Source organism: Dipodomys spectabilis, unplaced genomic scaffold (assembly GCF_019054845.1).
Source record: "Dipodomys spectabilis isolate Male_0828 unplaced genomic scaffold, ASM1905484v1 ptg000230l, whole genome shotgun sequence".
Lineage (NCBI taxonomy): Eukaryota > Metazoa > Chordata > Mammalia > Rodentia > Heteromyidae > Dipodomys > Dipodomys spectabilis.
Window position 1 is genome coordinate 3,110,462 of NW_024870907.1, and position 17,937 is coordinate 3,128,398.

A 17,937-nucleotide genomic window follows, 5' to 3' on the forward strand; every position below is an offset into this window, starting at 1 on the left:
AACAACAAACCAAACCCCATTTGGGGTGCGTCCTCTCCCACACCAACCCCTTCCCCAGCTGGGAGGCTGGAAGGGGGGCCCCCAGGCTCTGACACGGGCCGCAGCCCCTCCCAGGGGACCTTAAGGACCAATGCCAACTCCAGAGCAGTTGGAGGGGAAGAGGGATTCTGCCTGGGTCTTCTAAAAGGTTATTAAAATGAAAAGTGCTTAAAAAAATAGCCAGGGTGGTAATTATATCTGGTGATTAGACAGTACACTCCGCTGCGATTATTTCATTTAGGTATGATTAGATTGAAAACCGGGTGTAAGCACAATTTAGCCCCAACACCTGCCAACCCCAACACCAACACCCAACACCACAGAGGTGAACTGCACGCAATAATGTGGAATGCGTGGGGGGGGGGGTGTTCTTTTAACATGGCGCAGAACTACGTAAAAGGAATTAGCAGAGTTAAATTGCTGTCAGCTGGGCTGGGAAGGTGGCTCAGTGGTAGAGCGCTTGCCTCACATGCATGAGGCCCTGGGTTCAATTCCTCAGCACCACATAAGCAGCAAAAGCTGGAAGTGGTGCTGTGGCTTAAGTGGTAGAGTGCTAGCCTTGAGCTGAAGAGCTGAGGGACAGCGCCCAGGCCCAGAGTTCAGGCCCCACGGCTGACCCCCTCCAAAAAAAATGCTCTCTGCTTTTACCTCACATAGTGCCCCTCACAGAAATAGCCCCGTCCCCAGCTTTGGGGAGCAGGTGCCCAAGCCACTTTCCAGATAGGGATGAGCTCCCAAACAGCCAACCGTGTGGCCGGGACGCGAGGGGCATGCGGCAGCCACGCGCAGGTGGCGAGGCTCAGGCACTGGCTGGGCCGAGCGGACAGGACACCTGTGAGGACACCCCCGAGGAACAGCAGGAGGCAGGCCGCGCCTGTCACCAGGGCCGCCCACAGCGCCCGCCCAGCCCCCGGAGGCCTCTGACAGGGTGGCTCTGCCCAGGGAGGGCGTGGGAGAGGCACGTGCTCTCGAGCCAGCACAGCTGTGCCCACAGCTGTGCCCAGCGGAGCCCCCGCGTGGCGGGCAGGAAGCGGAGGAGGTCTTGTGGACCCCGCACTTGCCGTGGCTTTCCGCTGCGTACGTGGCCAGTAGTTCTGGCTCCCAGATGGGGCAAGAGAGGCTGACCTGGTGAACCTGGCCTGCGCCCAGGCACAGCTCCCGCCTGGCCAAGCCAGAGTCACAGCCCCGCCCAGGGTCTGTCCTGGCCAGTGACAGCAACGAGCATGCTGCTCACTTCCGCCCGATGCACTGCTACAGATGCTGGGACGCGAGCACACGGAGCACACGGCACACACAGGCGCACACGCGCACACAGAGCACATGGGAGCACATGGAATACATAGGAGCACATGGGAACACACAAGATCACATGGAGCACATGGAGCACATGGAGCACATGGGACACATGGAGCACATGGAGCACATGGGACACATGGAGCACATGGAGCACACGGAGCACACGGAGCACACGGAGCACACGGGACACATGGAGCACACGGAGCACACGGAGCACACGGAGCACACGGAGCACATGGGACACATGGAGCACATGGAGCACATGGGACACATGGAGCACATGGAGCACATGGAGCACACGGAGCACACGGAGCACACGGGACACATGGAGCACACGGAGCACACGGAGCACACGGAGCACATGGAGCACATGGAGCACATGGAGCACATGGGAGCACACGGGAGCACATGGAATACATAGGAGCACATGGGAACACACAAGATCACATGGAGCACACAGAGCACATGGAGCACATGGAGCACATGGAGCACACGGAGCACACGGAGCACACGGGACACATGGAGCACACGGAGCACACGGAGCACATGGAACACATGGAGCACATGGAGCACATGTAACACACAGAGCACACGGGAGCACATGGAGCACATGTAACACACAGAGCACACGGGAGCACAGAGCACACACAAAGCACCAGGGAGCACATGGAGCACACGGAGCACATGGGAGTACATGAGAACACAGGAGCTCACAGGAGCACATGGAACACAGAGCAGACAGGAGCACACGGAGCACATGAAGCACATGGAGCGCACTGAGTACATGGAACACATGGAAGTACATGGGAACACACAAGAGCACATGGAGCACATGGAGCACATGGAGCACATGGAGCACATGGAGCACATGGAGCACATGGAGCGCACTGAGTACATGGAACACATGGAAGTACATGGGAACACACAAGAGCACATGGAGCACATGGAGCACATGGAGCACATGGAGCACATGGAGCACATGGAGCACATGGAGCGCACTGAGTACATGGAGCACATGGAGCGCACTGAGTGCATGGAGCACATGGAAGTACATGGGAACACACAAGAGCACATGGAGCACACAGGTGCACATGGAGCACATGGGGACACACAGGAGCACACAGGAGCACCTGGAGCACATGAAATACATGGGAACACAGGATACATAGGAGTACATGGGGACACACAGGTACACAGAGTACATGGAACACAGGAGCACATGGAAACATAGGAGTAAATGGGAACACACAGGAGCACACAGGAGTACATGGAGCACACGGGAACACATGGAAAGATGTGGTTACACCGTGGATTAACTATGGATCATATTGTGGATTAGCTGTGGATTAAGCGTGGATTACACTGCGGGTCGCATCGTGGATTAACCATGGATTACTGGCATTGCTCCACGCAGACCAGGCTCCGCTGGTCTCCGAAGGTGATGCGTGCTGGCAGGGCTAAGGTTAATGTTGCTGTGGTGGCCCTGCTCCCGCAGGGTGATTCCTGACTCCGGTGCCATGTGACCCTGCCCTGCTGCCCGCCATCCCCGGGGCTCTGGGAAAAGCTGCGATGTGCAGCTGTCTGCCCCTTGGATGAGTCTGAAGGCCCCTGGTCCTGTTTCTAGCCTAGGTCTCCAGGCTCTGAAGGTTCCAGAAGGACACTGAGGAAAGAAGTTTCTGGGCCATTTCCATGTCCCTAAAGTCTGGCCTCAGTGCAGGGGTGACACAGATCCTGTGCTGTCTGCCCCAAGTGGCAGCCGCCTGCCACACCGGCCTTTGGTAATGGAGAATGCCTGCGTGGGGAGATGGTGCTGAGTCCTGGCTCGTGGTGAAGCTGGGCCAGGCAGTGGGATCCATGGCCGCCTTGCCGGGAAGCCTGGGGAACCCACGGGGGCTGAGCTGAGGGGGGTGGGTGCGTGCCCGGAGCGCAAGTGTGTGCGTACCATCTTGTTCGCGTTCTGGATCTTCAGCCGGCGCATCAGCGAGGTCTCCTTGGCCTTCAGCAGGAGCACGCAGCTCTGGATGAAGTCACAGTACGCGAACTGCCCATTGTTCTTCAGGTCATACTTCACCAGGAGCTTCTGGCTCTCCTCCTTGCTGATGTTCAGGTGGAACTTCTCCACGAGAGCTGAAGACAGAAACCACAGTGTGGTTGGTGGCAAGCCGCTCCTTCCTTCCTTCCTTCCTTCCCCAGGTGCCATCCCCTGCAGGCCCAGCTTGCCCCATGCTCATGGCAGGTATGCAAACTATGTGCTGTCAGGAGGGGCTGCCCCACTGGCTCACACTGTCCCAGGCAACCAGGGTCCTGGCCCCAAGAGCCACAGCCATCTCCTGTGGATGTGCTGCAGGAACTGGGGCCGACGGCAGTGGTCCGGGGCTGGGGCTGAGGCCGGCCTGCGGGACCGGGGCATGAGGGAAGCCGTTCCACACTTGAGATGGGGAGTGGAGTGGGAGGAGGCTGGGGCTGGGTCAGACTCCATCCTCTGACCAAGCACTTTTTTCTCCCTTTGGCAGGACTGGGGATTGAACTCAAGGACTCTCTACTACTAGGTAGGTGTTCTACTACTTGGTCCATGCCTCCAGCCCCTGTTTGCATTGTTAATTCAAAGCAGAGTTTCACTTTATGACTGGGCCAGCCTGGGCCGTGGTCTTCCTGCCTGTGCTGCCCCATGATGCCGGGGCTGACAGCAGAGATGGGGTATTTGTGCCACCCTCTGCACCCTTCCCCTCTCCACCATGAGAGGCTGTGTCCCGCCCCATCCCTTCCCTCCTCCTGACGTGTCAGTCTCCTGGGGTCACTAGCAAGCTGGGGCTTCAGTGTTGGGATGGCTGGAGTGTGGGCTTTGCCACGTGGGTACCAGAGCCTCAAGCTCCACTCAGAGTGGCAGGGAGCGGGGACAGACCAAGGAAGTCGGGTGCGGCGATGCTTCCCTGCTTGTCCACGTCTCTCTCCTTGCACTCCCGCAGGAGCTCACGCCAGCAGCCGTGGATCTGCTTCCGCAGCTTTGTCTCAGTGGACTCACAGTTCTGCAGGGGCGGGTTGCCCGATGCGGGGGTCTGGCAGAGAGGAACAAAGCAATTCCTCAACGTGAGCCAAAGTGCAGGTGATGAAACTACAGGAGGCCCAGTGGGGAGGCTCAGGGGGAGAGGCTCAGGGGGAGAGGCTCAGGGGGAAGAGGCTCAAGGTGGAGGTCTCAGTTCTACAGGCAGTTTTGGCTCCAAAGTAAAATGAGAGCTAAAGCATGTCATCTGACAATTTAAATTTGACATCTATCAGTGGGGTGGATTTGGGCCAAACAGTAATTATCAGAATGGTTTTGGAAATAAATATATAGGTATGGTTCAAATGTGTTTATGATGTGTGATGTATGTATGGTGTCCACATGCATGTGTGGTGTGGTATTGCAAGTGTGTGCATGTGTGGTGTATACATGTGTTAGTATGCACAGGCGGGATACATGTACCTGTGCAATGTGTGCTGTGCATGCACATGTGTGGTATGCACGTGTGCACACATATACTGTAGCACATACATGTGATACACATCGCACATGCATGTACATGTGGAGTGCACACACGTGAGGCATGTTCACACCGGTGGCATGCGTAGTGTGGTGTGTGCACGTGTTATGCACAAACAACATGTTCACATGCATGTGTGCGTGTGTGCCTGCGTGGTGTGTGCATTCCTTGGCTTGTAGCTCCTTCCAGCTTCAGGACAGCAGCAGTCCTCGCATCTCATCTAACACTCACCAGCCGCCCCCCCCCCCGACTCTCCCATGAAGCCTCTGCATCGCTCTCTGAGCTCTGTGGGCCCAGGGCAGGTGGCCTTGGCCGCTGAGGGCGACACCGTCACAGGGGCCAGGGCGAGGGCGTGGGTGTTGATGCCCTTTGAATTTACTAAACTCATCTTCACCACCTCTCATTGACAGTGAGAACAGGAGCACCCAAGAATGGGGGTCATCTTAAAGAGACGCCCAGCACACAGTAGGTGTGCACTAAATAGTGACTCAATGAATGCATCACAGACCCTGTCTGGGGCTTGTTGAGCTGGGCCGGCCAGCCAGGCCTGCTGTGCTGCGCTGGGTGCACTCCCTCAGCCGCTCCCACACTCACTGACATCCTGTGCACAGATGGCAAATGCCTCGGCCAGCATGGGCACTGGCCGTCTACCCCGGCCTGGGCCGGCTCAGCCCAGTGCTCAGCACGGGAGCTTCTACCCCATCTCGCTCAGGTCAGCTGTGGGTGGGGAGTGCTGGCTGGATCCAGCTCTGGCAGCCAGCGCATCCCTCCCTCCCAGTGCCTCCTCAACCTCACCTCTGCAGAACAGCCCCCAGGAAGCTGGCTTCCGTGCTGAGTCCCATCATCCACCCAGGGCAGGTGTGCGCCTCCCCCCACCCCACCCTGTCAGTGACTCACGCAGAGGTGACTCCTCCCCTTTGACCCTGTTTTCGTGTCTCGGTTGGGGGAGCTGACACATCTCGTGTCTTCTGATATTTCGGGGGTGCTGCTCCCCCGCTGGGTGGCGGTGGAGTCCTCTGTGGCGGGGGAGGCGGAGGAGGCGGGCGAGGCTGGTCTCAAGCTGCTGAGCCGGCTCAGGAGGTCCTGGTACTTGAGCTTTCCTCGGGAGTTCACAGGCATCTCTGCCCAGAGCCTGTCAAACTGGTGAGCAGAAGAGGGGCCTAGGGATGAGCCGAGCCCCCCAGCCCAGGGCTCTGCAGAGGTTGGGCTGGGGCAGGAGAAGGTGGCTGTAATCAAGTATTATGGGGGAGGGGCACATTTCAATAGAAAAAATGGAAATAAAGTAAAAATCCATTTGGCTTCTGCTGGGTGGAAGCTTCTGGAAGATGGGAAAGCCAAGATGAGGATTATTCATGGCTTCCGCAGGACGTGTTTTAATCGAATTGGGCCCTCAGCGAGCAGTTGAGGGCCATTAAACCTGTGATTAGACACAGTGACTGAGCTGCAGTGTGCAGAAACATTTTGGGAGAAAATCCAACTCAAACCCTGGCTTGCCCCTGCTGGGGAAGCCAGGGCTCCCCGCATACCAGGTCTGCAGACAGCTCATGGGGTGACGCAGCCCTTGGCCACCACTGATCTCACAAGCGCCTCCCAAGATGCACAGTGCGCACTGGGAACCCAGCGGGGAGTTTCCATCCGGGCTGTGCCTCAGGCTGTTGTGGGGACCTCCACAGCCGGGACGGAACAAACCACCCAGGCGTCTTTAGTAGGCTGCTGCCACCATGTTAGCGCTCTTAGGGAGCAGAACAGCTCAGGACTCGGCTGTCTGACGGGTCACGGCATCATCCAGCAGCCAGCCAGAGCCCCAGCCCCAGCACCAAGCCCCAGCCCCAGCCCGAGCCCCAGCCCCAGCACCGAGCCCCCGCAGGCCCCATCCTCGCTTCCCAAAGCCCAGGCTCATGTCTGACTCTCCACTAGCGCAACTGGCAGTGACCCCTGGGAGGTCCCTCAATACCTCCAGCCACCACAACCTGGAACAGCCCAGGAGAAAGGTGTGCGCGGCGAGTGATCTAAGTCAGGTCACCGTCCAGCCTTGCACAGCCTCCCATCCCATCTGCGGATAATGTGGGTGTGCGCATGCACGGGTGTGCCCGTGCGTGATTTAATACAGGCATGTCTCCATGGAAGAGGCTTGATATTCTCGAGTCTTATTTTTTTCTCTTCTTTTTTCTTTTTCTTTTTTTTTGGTGCTGGTCCTGGAGCTTGAACTCAGGGCCTGGGTACTGCCTCTGAGCTTTATTGTTCAGAGTGAGCACTCTTATCACTTGAGTCACAGCATCACTTCTGGCTTTTTGGTGCTTAATCAGTGACTTTCTTACTTGGGTTTACTTCAAACCACAATCTTCAGACTTCACTCCTGAGTAGCTGGGATTATAGGTGTTGAGCCAGTTTCTGGCTTCAAGTCATTTTTTAGGAGGAAGATCAGAGTATTTTTCAACTTTAGAACTTGCAGTAATAATTAGTACATGTGGGGCTGGGAAGGTGGCTCAGTGGTAGAGCGCTTGCCTTGCATGCATGAGGCCCTGGGTTCAATTCCTCAGCACCATGTAAGCAAAAAGAAAAAAAAGCCAGAAATGGCTCTGTGGCTCAAGCGGTAGAGCGCTAGCCTTGAGCTGAAGAGCTGAGGGACAGCGCCCAGGCCCAGAGTTCAGGCCCCATGACCAGACCCCCCCCCAAAAAAAAAATAATAATTAGTACATGTCTAGGATAGTTCTAGCAGAGGATCACAATAGCTCAACAGCTATGTACATATGACCTTATAAAATGATGCTAAGGAACTACAGATATTTTCAATGTACTGTAATGCGGTTATTTTTTTTTCTCGTTTACCCCCTGTACCTTTTGTCTTATATATAAGTTTATCTGATTTGGGGGTAGAAAGGGGAAATCACAGAAATGGTGAGACAAAGGACAAAGGAGGAACCATTGCAACAGTGAAACTCACAAGACACCATATTGGAAATGAACTTTACAATTTGGGGGGATGGAAGTTGAGGGGAGGGAAAGTGGGAGAAAATGGGGAGGGTTGGTGGTAGCACTGTTCGACAAGAAAGGTCCTCATGACCTTACTTACGTAGCTGTAACGTTCTATATTACAATGAAAAACAAGAGCGCTGCTCGCGTGGGTTACCTGCTCGTCCGTCAGGATCTGCATGTGGCGAGCACAGATGGACCTGAACTCATCTCTGGCGATCGTGTTGGACTTAAGAGTGTCAAAGTTCTCGAACTCCTGGATGAAGGTGTGGTAATGAGCTGTCACTGCCTTGTGGAGACGTGCCAGGAGGTCTCTGGAGCCCATTTCGTGGGGAGACTGGAGGGGTGCGTCTTTGGGCATCTTCTCAGCCCACTCGTCAGCAGCCTGTGGGAAACAGATGGAAACGGATCCCTTTGATAATGAATACAAGTCCAGGGGAGGAGCAGCTCTGTGGGGGCAGAAGAGCAAGACACAGCCCATCGGTTTGACTATAGGTCAGACTCGGCAGTGTGGAGAACCAGGCTACCCAGGGGGCCATGCCCTGCCGGCTGGGCCGCCTGGGGAGGGGACACCCTCAGCTCTCATCAGCTTGCACAGCGTGTTCCCAGAGGCCCATGGTGCGCACAGCCTCCACTGCAGGCCAGGAATGAAGGTGGTTTGCATGTGGCTTGCCCAGATAACACGACCCTGCTGTAGCACTCTTGGCCGAGTGCCCCTGCGGCCAGCAACCTCCCAAGATCCACGTGTATTTAATTCTGGTGAATGCAGAGAGGTCTGTTGTGGTGGGGAGGAGGGAGGACTAGGGAGACCAAGGGAGCAATGGCCTGCATTAGGGCTCTGCCCTGCTGAGCCAGGGAAGCTTTGAGGAGGCTCTGTCCATGGTGCTGAGGAACATGTGGGAAGAAGGTGCAGTGTGTGTGTGTCTGTGTGTGTGTCTGTGTGTGTCTGTGTCTGTGTGTCTGTGTGTGTGTGTGAGGGGTGCCAAAGTCAGGGCTGGGAGATGAGCCGGGAGGTAAAGCTGGTAGGGCACCCCAGAGCTTAGCCTCCTGCAAGAGGCCTGGGGCCGGGGCAGGGTGCAGGGTCAGGGAGCCGCTCCATCTGCACCTATTGATGGCCCTCAGGGCAAGCTGTGTTGAGACTTCAGGAAACACAATTTTGATACTAGTCAAACTGTTCCAGTACACAAAAAGAGGCATATGTAATGACAATCATGTTACCCAAGACCAGTGCAAGGGAGAGAAATAGAAATCACTCTCGTATGAGTATTAATGTGCAAATGCTAAGGTAAAAGCTAGCAACTTTGACACCTATTTGAAGGGCTCACCAGAGCCAGCCAGGGTTTGTTCTGAATGCTTCCAGGATCGGCTCTACATTAGCAGAGGCCATGATTCAACAGGCCAAAAGGCTGACAAAAGCCATCAGCCACCCCTGGAGAAAACAGTCCCAGCAGTAAAGAAGGAAGCACACCAACTCCGGAACCTCAGATGAGCAGTCTGCACCGAGGATTCAGCAGACCCTCTCCCACCTGCCTCACACTATTTCAGTCTTGAGACATTTTTACTGCTGGCCTCACGTTCATGATCCTCCTGTCTCAGCCTCTTGTGGATGCTGGGGTTACAGCTGTCTGGCACCACACCTGTCCAAATGGTGAACTTTCACGTATTAAGAGTCAGGAGGGGCGGGGGCAGCTCGCTGTCATGGATGGAGCTCCAGCTTTGAAGTGGACAAGGAATGTCTACATTGGTGAAGAAGAAAGAGTAAAACGCTGCAGATATGTTTATCATTGTGGCCATGACAATAACTAGAAACCTTAGGAAGACATTTGGAGAAAGAAGTCCCATTGAAGCCGAAAACACAAGTACAATACAATAGCACAAGTACAATACTGTACATTAACAAAAACAGTAGCTATAACTAGTTAGGTGAACTGTGGAAAAATTTATAATCACATTAATGATCACTACGGATAGGCTGGGATGAATTCACACAGAAGGCAGAAGACATATAAGAAATCTATATTTAGTCTACTAAGATTGTTGCAAGTGGAGAGACAGGTTATATTCCTAGGTATAAAGATCCAGTTTCAGTCAGGGCACTATGGCCCGTGCCAAAATCCCAGATCCTTAAGACTGGGAGGATAAGAGTTCAAGACCAGCCATGGTGGCGAGTGCCTGCCATCCCAGCTAGGGAGGAAGCAGAAATAAGAAGACTGTGGGCCAGGCTGGAGTAGGCAAAAAGCAAAATCTTATTTAAAAAAAAATAGTGAGGGCTGGGAAGAGTGCTTGCCTTGCATGCATGAAGCCCTGGGTTTGATTTCCTCAGCACCACATAAGCAGAAACAGCCAGAAGTGGTGCTGTGGCTCAAGTGGTAGAGCACTGGCATTGAGCTGAAGAGCTGAGGGACAGCACCCAGGACCAGAGTTCAGGCCCCACACTGCCAAAAAAAATAGTGAAAGCAGAAAGAGCTGGGGCTATGGCTCAAACAGTAGAGTACCTTCCTAGCAAGAGCAAGGGCCTGAGTTCAGATCCTGGTGCTGCCAAAAAAAACAAAAACAAACACCACAGAAAACTTCTCTTGGGTTGTAAACAAGCTTGGTAAAATGCTGATAACTATCAGCAGCTGTAGTGTGACATGCTGATAACAGAAAAATGGACGGAGGTTGCTAGCACATTTTTCGGACAGTCCAGCCATGGCTCTCCTGTGGTCCACTGTGGTCTCCTGTGGTCTGAACTCTAGCAAAGGGGGCCTGTCCTGTCTGTGTCTCAGGCTCACCCGTGATGTGGCTTTCTGCCCCGCTGGCCTGCGAGCCCCTGCCGCTCTGCTTCAGCGTGGAGGTGGACGCGGCCACTCCAGCCCCACCTCGGGGTCCAGCCACGTGGTCACAGCAGCAGCCCGCTCCCTGCCCCGTTCATTTTCTTGAGGATGACCTTGTCTAAACACACAGACCACGTCAAGCCCTCAAGTGACTTTACCTATTGCTCGGCAACGGCCGAGCGATGGCCCTTCCGGACACATTGTGACCTCACTCTGATTCTGCCGTACTCAGAGCCAAAGGCTTCCATGCTTTGCCTCAGATATCGTAGGCTCCGCTCTGCTCAAGGCCTGAGTACCTGCTGTTCCTGCAACTCCCTCAAGTGTTTCTCCAAAGCATCTTTGGAGCCTCATGCCATACCTCCTATCTTGTTCCCAGCTTGTTTTCTTTCCTGTTTATTGGTCTCTGACCCTTTACTCTTGTCTTTCTTACCCTACAGAAAATAAACTTTATGGGGGCAAGGGCTCTAGTCTTTTGTTTCCTATAAAATCGCCAAGGGCTTAATGCAGAAGCCGCACACAGCAGATCTCTATGGTGGTCCAAGAAAGCACAGCCCACATGTCCACATGAGCAACGAGGAAGGTGGCAGGCCTCTGCTCTGCTCAGTCCCAGGAAAACGGCAGACCCAGTGACTGGAGGTGTCAGTGCTGGAAAGTACAATGAGGCTCTGGAGTCACAACAAGTTTCTATACTTTTCCTCTGGAGGTTCTGGGTTTGAACCCAGGGCCTTATGCTTGGTAGGCAGGTGCCCAACCACTTGAGTAAAATACAATGAAAATGAAAATACAGCCTGCCATCTCTGGGACACAGCAAAGGCAGTTTTTTTTCTTGATTGAGATTAAGTGATTACATAAATTTCACAGTATTGTGGGGTATGATACTTAGCTAAAGTCACAAACATTTTAACCTTCACGAAGGCACATTGTTATTACCATGGTCTATAAAGCTTATGAACTCTATAAACTTTGGAATTACAACTATTTTTTCTGACTCAGGTGGTATGCACATTTCTTTCCTTTTGCTTAGTGTCAGCTGCTCCTCTTTCCCTCTCCTTCCCTCCCTCCCATCGCTGCCCTTGAGTTGCTCAGTTCATTTTCATCAATGTCCAGTGCAGCTGATGGGCCCCTCTGTTGTGTTTTTCCCATTTCCTTCTGATTCTGTGTTCTCCTCCTAGCTTCCCTCAGATGTGCCCATGTATATAGGCAGGTTAAGAAGAAAGTTTAGAGCTATGAGCGCTGGTGTGAATAAAATAAGAGATCACCGATTGATACCCTAATGAGGCACCTTAAAAGTAACTAGAAAAGCAAGATCAAGCCAGACTCAAAGCCAGAAGGTGGAAAGAAATAATATTAGAGCAGAAATCAACGAACTAGAGACAGAAAGAACTATATAAGGAATCAACAAAACAAAAGTCTAGTTTTTCGAAAAGATAAAATTGATAAGCCTGTAGTCAACCAGACCAAAATGAGAAATCACCCAAATAAAGAAACTTGGTCATGAAAAAGAAGATATCTCAACAAATACAAGTGGAATACTTCACAAACTTTTACGTGAACCAGAAAAATGATAGAAAGAGATGTGTTTCTAGAGAACTTCAAGCTACCAAAGTTGAACCACAAGGATTGAAACAGACCTAAAACAAACAGCGACATTGGAATGGAAATAGAGAATCTCTCCACAAAGAATTCCCGGGCCCCAATGGATTTGTAGCAAAGTTCCCTAAGATTTATCTAACTCATAAATGGACATGTTGGATTGAAGCCCCTTTGCAAAGCTACTTTAAATTTAGAGTAACTTTAAATATAAGTTTAATAATAAAAAAAAGCTATCTCGAGCATCTGACGTGAGGAAAATGGCGGGACAAAACAGGACATTTCTAGATGGGGCAGCAATCTAGAGCGTTTGGAGGAATCCTAAGACAGCACTGACCACACCCTTGTGCACTGGGTCCTGTCCTCCACCTCCCGGCTTGGCAGTGACCATCACACTGCAAAGAGTCTGCTTAGGAGACCAGCTGACTAGGGCTGAGGAGGGCAAAGCTTCAAAGCTTCCTTATTCGACCCAAACCTACAGCTTACAGCAAGGTGAGAGTGAAGCCAAGGGCAAGACGCAGTGGGTGGGCAGGTGTGTCCGCCGGGGCTCACAGCCTAGTGTGCAAATACCCCCCAGTTCAGCATTTTGGAGTTAGCCAGACCTCTTGCCTTCACCAGTGAGCTGCTGTAAGGACAGGCATCCTCCAACCCAGAATGCAGCCGTGGGGCAAAACCCCACCACAAAGTGAAATTATTACTAAATGACATCCAGATCGGGGTTGCCAGTGGCTCACGCCTGGGATCTGAGCTGCTCAGGGGCCGGAATCTGAGGATCCTGATTTCAAGCCAGCCAGCACAGCAACTTCTATGAGACTCTTATCCCCAATTAGCCATCAAAAAGCCAGAAACAGAGATGTGGCTCAAGTAGTAGAGCACCAGCCTCCTCCTCCTCCTCTTCCATTCTTCTTAAGGAGAGAGAGTGTAAGGCTCTGAGTTCAAGTCCCAGTACTTTGCATCGAATGTACACAATGTAATGAACCTCTCGGCTTAGTGACACGGAGCTGCTGGAGCTGCCCAGGGCCCTGGACCAGGAGAGGACTGGGCTTCACACTGAGATCTAGGCACAGACCTAGATTCAAAGGGTGGTTTCTACTGGGACCATAAAGTTGAAAAATGTTCAATGAAGACCACAGGACCAGAGACTTCTAAAGTGCCTGCAAAACCGAGCGGGTTGTCTGCACCGATGCTGGGTCCTGCCTAGTTTGGCAATGCTGCTTTTTCTGCCCAGAGTTTGTTTGTTACACAGCAACAGTTGACTGATCCAGCTCTGGTCTCACTAGCTTCTACGTAGGAAGCAGTGAAAGGGGATGCGCTTAGAATGAGAGAGAACGGGGGGCAGCCCAGCCCAGTCGACTTTTAGATCGTCAACAGCCGTGGAAAAGGGACACTCGGTGGCTTTCTCCTGGTGTGTCCAAGAGGGCATTTGCCTGAGCGTGCCAGAGAGTGAGGCAGCTTAGCACGGCCCAGGCCCTATGTCAAGTTAAAAATACAACTGTACACAGGACGCGAGGCATCCACACACAGTGAGGACACTGGGGGAGGAAGGCAGACGCACAAGGCCTATGTGCATCTGATTGCTTAAAATAATATTCATCCTTGGAAACAATTATATTAAGTGAGGTACGCCAGGCCCAAAGAAACATAGGTCCCATGGTTTCCCTTAATTGCAATATCTAGTGTATGTCTGAGTCAAGCAGAAAAGGTCAGATAAGGTGATGTTAGGGAAATGAACCCTAAGATATGTATTCAAATTTTTTTTTCTTTCATGCGATTGTTTCTAACACATTTATAAGATTATTTCTTTGTTGCTTTGTATGTCCTTCCCCCACAGTATAACCCCTGCTTTTCACTGTATTTCATGTCGGTATAATTTGTGGAGGGGAAGGGGAAAAACAAATGTTTAAATAGGGATACAGGTGGACCCATTGCAACAATGAGATGTACAAGTCGTTATGTCGAAAACGAACTTTACAACTTTGGTGGGGGGGAGTGGGCAGGGAGGATGGGGGGGGCAGGGGGAAGATGGGAATGGGTGGGAAGGGGAAACAAAGGAGGAGGCTACAATGCTTGATAAGAAATGTACTCATTATCTTGCCCTGTAATTGTAACCCCTCTGTACAGTATTTTCACAATAAAAAAGAAAATAAAATAATATTTATCAAAATGAACTCTAGATAATGGAAACAAGAGGTTTTTTTTTTCCTTGTTGTTGTTTTGTTTCCCTTTTTTGTTGTTGTTGTTGGTCGTGGGGCCTGAACTCTGGTCCTGGGTGCTGTCCCTCAGCTCTTCAGCTCAAGGCGCGCTCTCTACCACTTGAGCCACAGTACCACAGTACTCTTATTGGCGATAAGAGTCCCACAGACTTATCCTGCCTGGGCTGGCTTTGAACTGCGATTCTCAGATCTCAGCCTCCTGAGTAGCTAGGATGACAGGCGTGAGCCACTGGTGCCCGGCTCATTTCCTTTTTATTTGTTCAGTTATCTGTCTTGGGTAAGGTAAGGGCAGCACAGCATGGAGGAGCAGAGGGAACAAAGGCAGCAGTGGTGCTCGTTAGAATTCTGTTGAAAATGAACTATACACCTTGTGGGGATGGGAGGGAAAAACTGGGAGAGAGCGAGGGAAGGGTAACTGTCAAAAAGAAAAGAAATGTACTCTTTACCTGACTTACCCTGTACATCTTTGTTTAAAGAATAACAATTTTCTTTAAAAAAAAGTCTGGCACCTGTGGCTCACTCCTGTAATCGTGTCTATGCTGGACGCTGAGATCTGAGGACTGTAGCTCAACATCAGCCCAGGCAGGAAAGTCCGTGAGACTCTTATTTACAATTAAGCACCAAGGCTGGAAGAGGAGCTGTGGTTCAAGTGGCCTTGAGGAAAAAGCTCAGGGACAGCATCCTAGCTAGGAAGGCAGAAAGGCAGGCAGGAAGGAAAAGAACATAGCCACATGTTAATTTAGAGATCATCAGACTCCCTGCTTTACCAAGCAGTCAGCATGCTCTGACTATGCAGACTCCTTACAGGAAGGGGAAAAAAATCTGAAATCTCATACAGAATAGGAACTCAGCAGGTAGCAAAAAAAAAATCCTAATTAGAAATACTCAGTGAAGAATTCCTCCACTTCCCTTTAGAGAAAGGTGTAATTAGTCCTAAGAATTGAAAAATTGCTTCATTTGATCAAATATTTTGATTAGCAAAGAAATTAATTGTACTGTATCTTCATTTGTATTTACAGTGAATAAATGAATGCTAAAAATAACAACAGTAGCAAATCTGCCTGTCAATAAAAAGAGAGAGAGATGGAGCATGGAAACTGCAGCTGAGAGCGGAGTGGACGCAGGTGCAGTCCCTCGGGCCTGTGCCACCTGAGCAGGCCCCAGCCCATGCGGTGGCGCCCTCCGTGGCCAGGATGAAATCTGCCCAAGCCAGGCGTCAACACCAGACCTCCAGGAGCCGTGCTGGGTCTCCTGGTGTCCTACAAGAGCTTCTGAGCACTGGCCCTGCCCTCCCACCCCCGGCAGGGCCATGGCCCCAGCAGGGCCATGCCCTACCGCCTGCCATGCGCCTGGACACAAGGTGCCTACTTGGAACTGGAACCCAGGAGCTCAGAGACACCAGAGACTGGGGGAGGTGGGGAGGGAACAGCCCCAGGCAGCTGCACTGAGCAGACACTCAAACCTCTGTCCTGGAGACTCAAAAGTTCCCCCCCCCCCAAAGTGCTGAGTCTGCTGCTTCCCCCACCCTCAGGACTCCACACAGGCCAGCCCACCTCCCCAAGCCCCCAGCCCACATTTACCGCCCGTGCTGCTCCTCCAGCCTCCACCCTGGATCACAGCGCCTGCACCTTCCTCACCTGCCCAGGAGGCTCTCCCTCCCTCCTTCTCCTCCTCCTCTTCTTCCTCTTCCTCCTCCCTTTCTCTTCTTCCTTTTCTTCTTCCTCCTCCTCTTCCTCCTCCTCTTCTTCCTCCTCTTCCTCTTCTTCCTCTTCCTCCTCCTCTTCTTCCTCCTCTTCCTCCTCCTGGTCTTCCTCTCCAGCTGTGCAGCTTACCTCTGTCAGGCAGCAAAGAATCTATGCCAAGCCCTCTGCAAACACCCAATTCATAAATCCTTTGATAGTGTGAAATTGTCATAAAACACAGAGAAATAAAACGGCAACACGGACGCTACCCCTCGACCCTTTAATGATTCGATAAACTCACAGGTGAAGTCATTTATGAAACTGTTAAAATTCTTCCACCCAGGGAAATTCTACACCGTGTAATCACCTCATTACTGGGCATTTAACATGCACTCACTGATAAAATAATAATACTAGGGGCCGTGAGCGCCGGCGTGGGCTCTGAGCACGCTGGCTCTGGCTGGCGGGGTGGTGCACACACACTGCAGTCCTGTCGTGGGGAAGGAAGCTGAGGCCTAGGCCTGGCGCGTTGGGGTTCTGATCCCAGCGCTAGCATCTCTCCTGGGTGGCCCATTTCCTCCTCTGTAAACTAGGACTGGTGATGGCCCCCTCCTTAAGGCTGTCAGGGGACTGGCCAATCTAATTTACGGAGCATGCCTGCTCACATGCCCTATGCCTGTCAGCCAGGTAGCCTGAACTCCAGAACTTGGGGTCCTCCTTCCTCAGACTCTCAAGTGCTGGGATTACAGGCATGAGCTCTGCCAGCATTTTGATAATGACATCTGACTGCTGGTGACAAGAAGGTGGTGGTGATTGGACAGGCACAATCACCAAGTAGGTACCTCCCTCCTCCCTCCTAATCTCTTGGCACAAATCACTCAAACTCGGGCTTCAGCACCAGCTGAGAGACGAAATGTTCTGCTTTGTTCAGGCAGGATCACAGCCATTTCAGTGGCACAGATGGACCCGAGGGTCGGTCCTGCCTGTCCCCCACTGAGCCTGGACCCCCAGGTGGCCGGGAACTGGTTGTTTGCTTTCACACTTGCTAGGTGCTGAGTGCAGACTCACAGCCTGAAGGGAGGCTTACGGCCGGAACACGGCAGCTGTGCCGCGAGCTATATGTGAGAAGTCCGCATCCTGTCCCCCCACCCCATCCTGCTCTCAGCTCTCCCTCACAGGGTCTCCGGGTCAATGCCCCCCCCAGATCTCCCCTGCAGGGCCTCCTGGTCAGTGCCCCTCCCCTGTGCTCAGATCTCCCCTGCAAGATCTCCAGGCAGGCACAGCCTCTCCTGGCTTCCTGACATCACCATGGCCTGGCAGATTCGCCAGTGAAGACCGACTCTGATGCTTAGGGGATCAAAGGCTTCTATCTGGGCTAGGGGCGAAGAAGGGGAGCTTGCCTGGACTTGCTCAGGTCACACTGAGGCAGGGAACCAAGAAAAGGGCCCCAACACAGTCTCAGGAGGGAAGGCTGGAGGAATTGTGAGCCGGGGAGGACCTGCCCAGGCCTCCCCAGCCAGCACCCAGCTGGAGGACACCGGGGTGCTGGGGACACCAACGTGGACAAGGGCTCGCCCTCCAGGAACACCGAGCGTGGAGGTGAGGGCTTGCAGCCATGCACACGGCTGGCCTGCTGGAGGTGCAGTAGGGTGTGCCTTCCTCTGGACCTTGCTGGCTGTGCACAGCCCTGGCTTCTGGCGGAAAACAGCCCTATGTCAAGGGGAACCCCGGGCTGAGCCCACAGAGGTCAGGTAGAAGCAAGCTGGGCACGGCCACCTCCATGTTTTTACAAGCAGCAGCAGTCACG

At 52.8% G+C, this 17,937-nt stretch overlaps 1 protein-coding gene across 1 annotated transcript in view; it reads right to left on the bottom strand.

The window, feature by feature from the left end:
• Positions 1-17,937, bottom strand: part of Efcab6 (EF-hand calcium binding domain 6) — a 157,117-nt gene that overhangs the window by 2,786 nt on the left and 136,394 nt on the right. Inside the window, exons 25-28 of the mRNA XM_042697964.1 lie at positions 7,987-8,214; positions 5,754-5,996; positions 4,238-4,391; positions 3,278-3,462 (exon numbers count right to left, since the gene is read on the bottom strand). Of these exons, the coding sequence (XP_042553898.1) occupies positions 3,278-3,462; positions 4,238-4,391; positions 5,754-5,996; positions 7,987-8,214 (810 nt within the window). The remainder of the gene's footprint in view (positions 1-3,277; positions 3,463-4,237; positions 4,392-5,753; positions 5,997-7,986; positions 8,215-17,937) is intronic.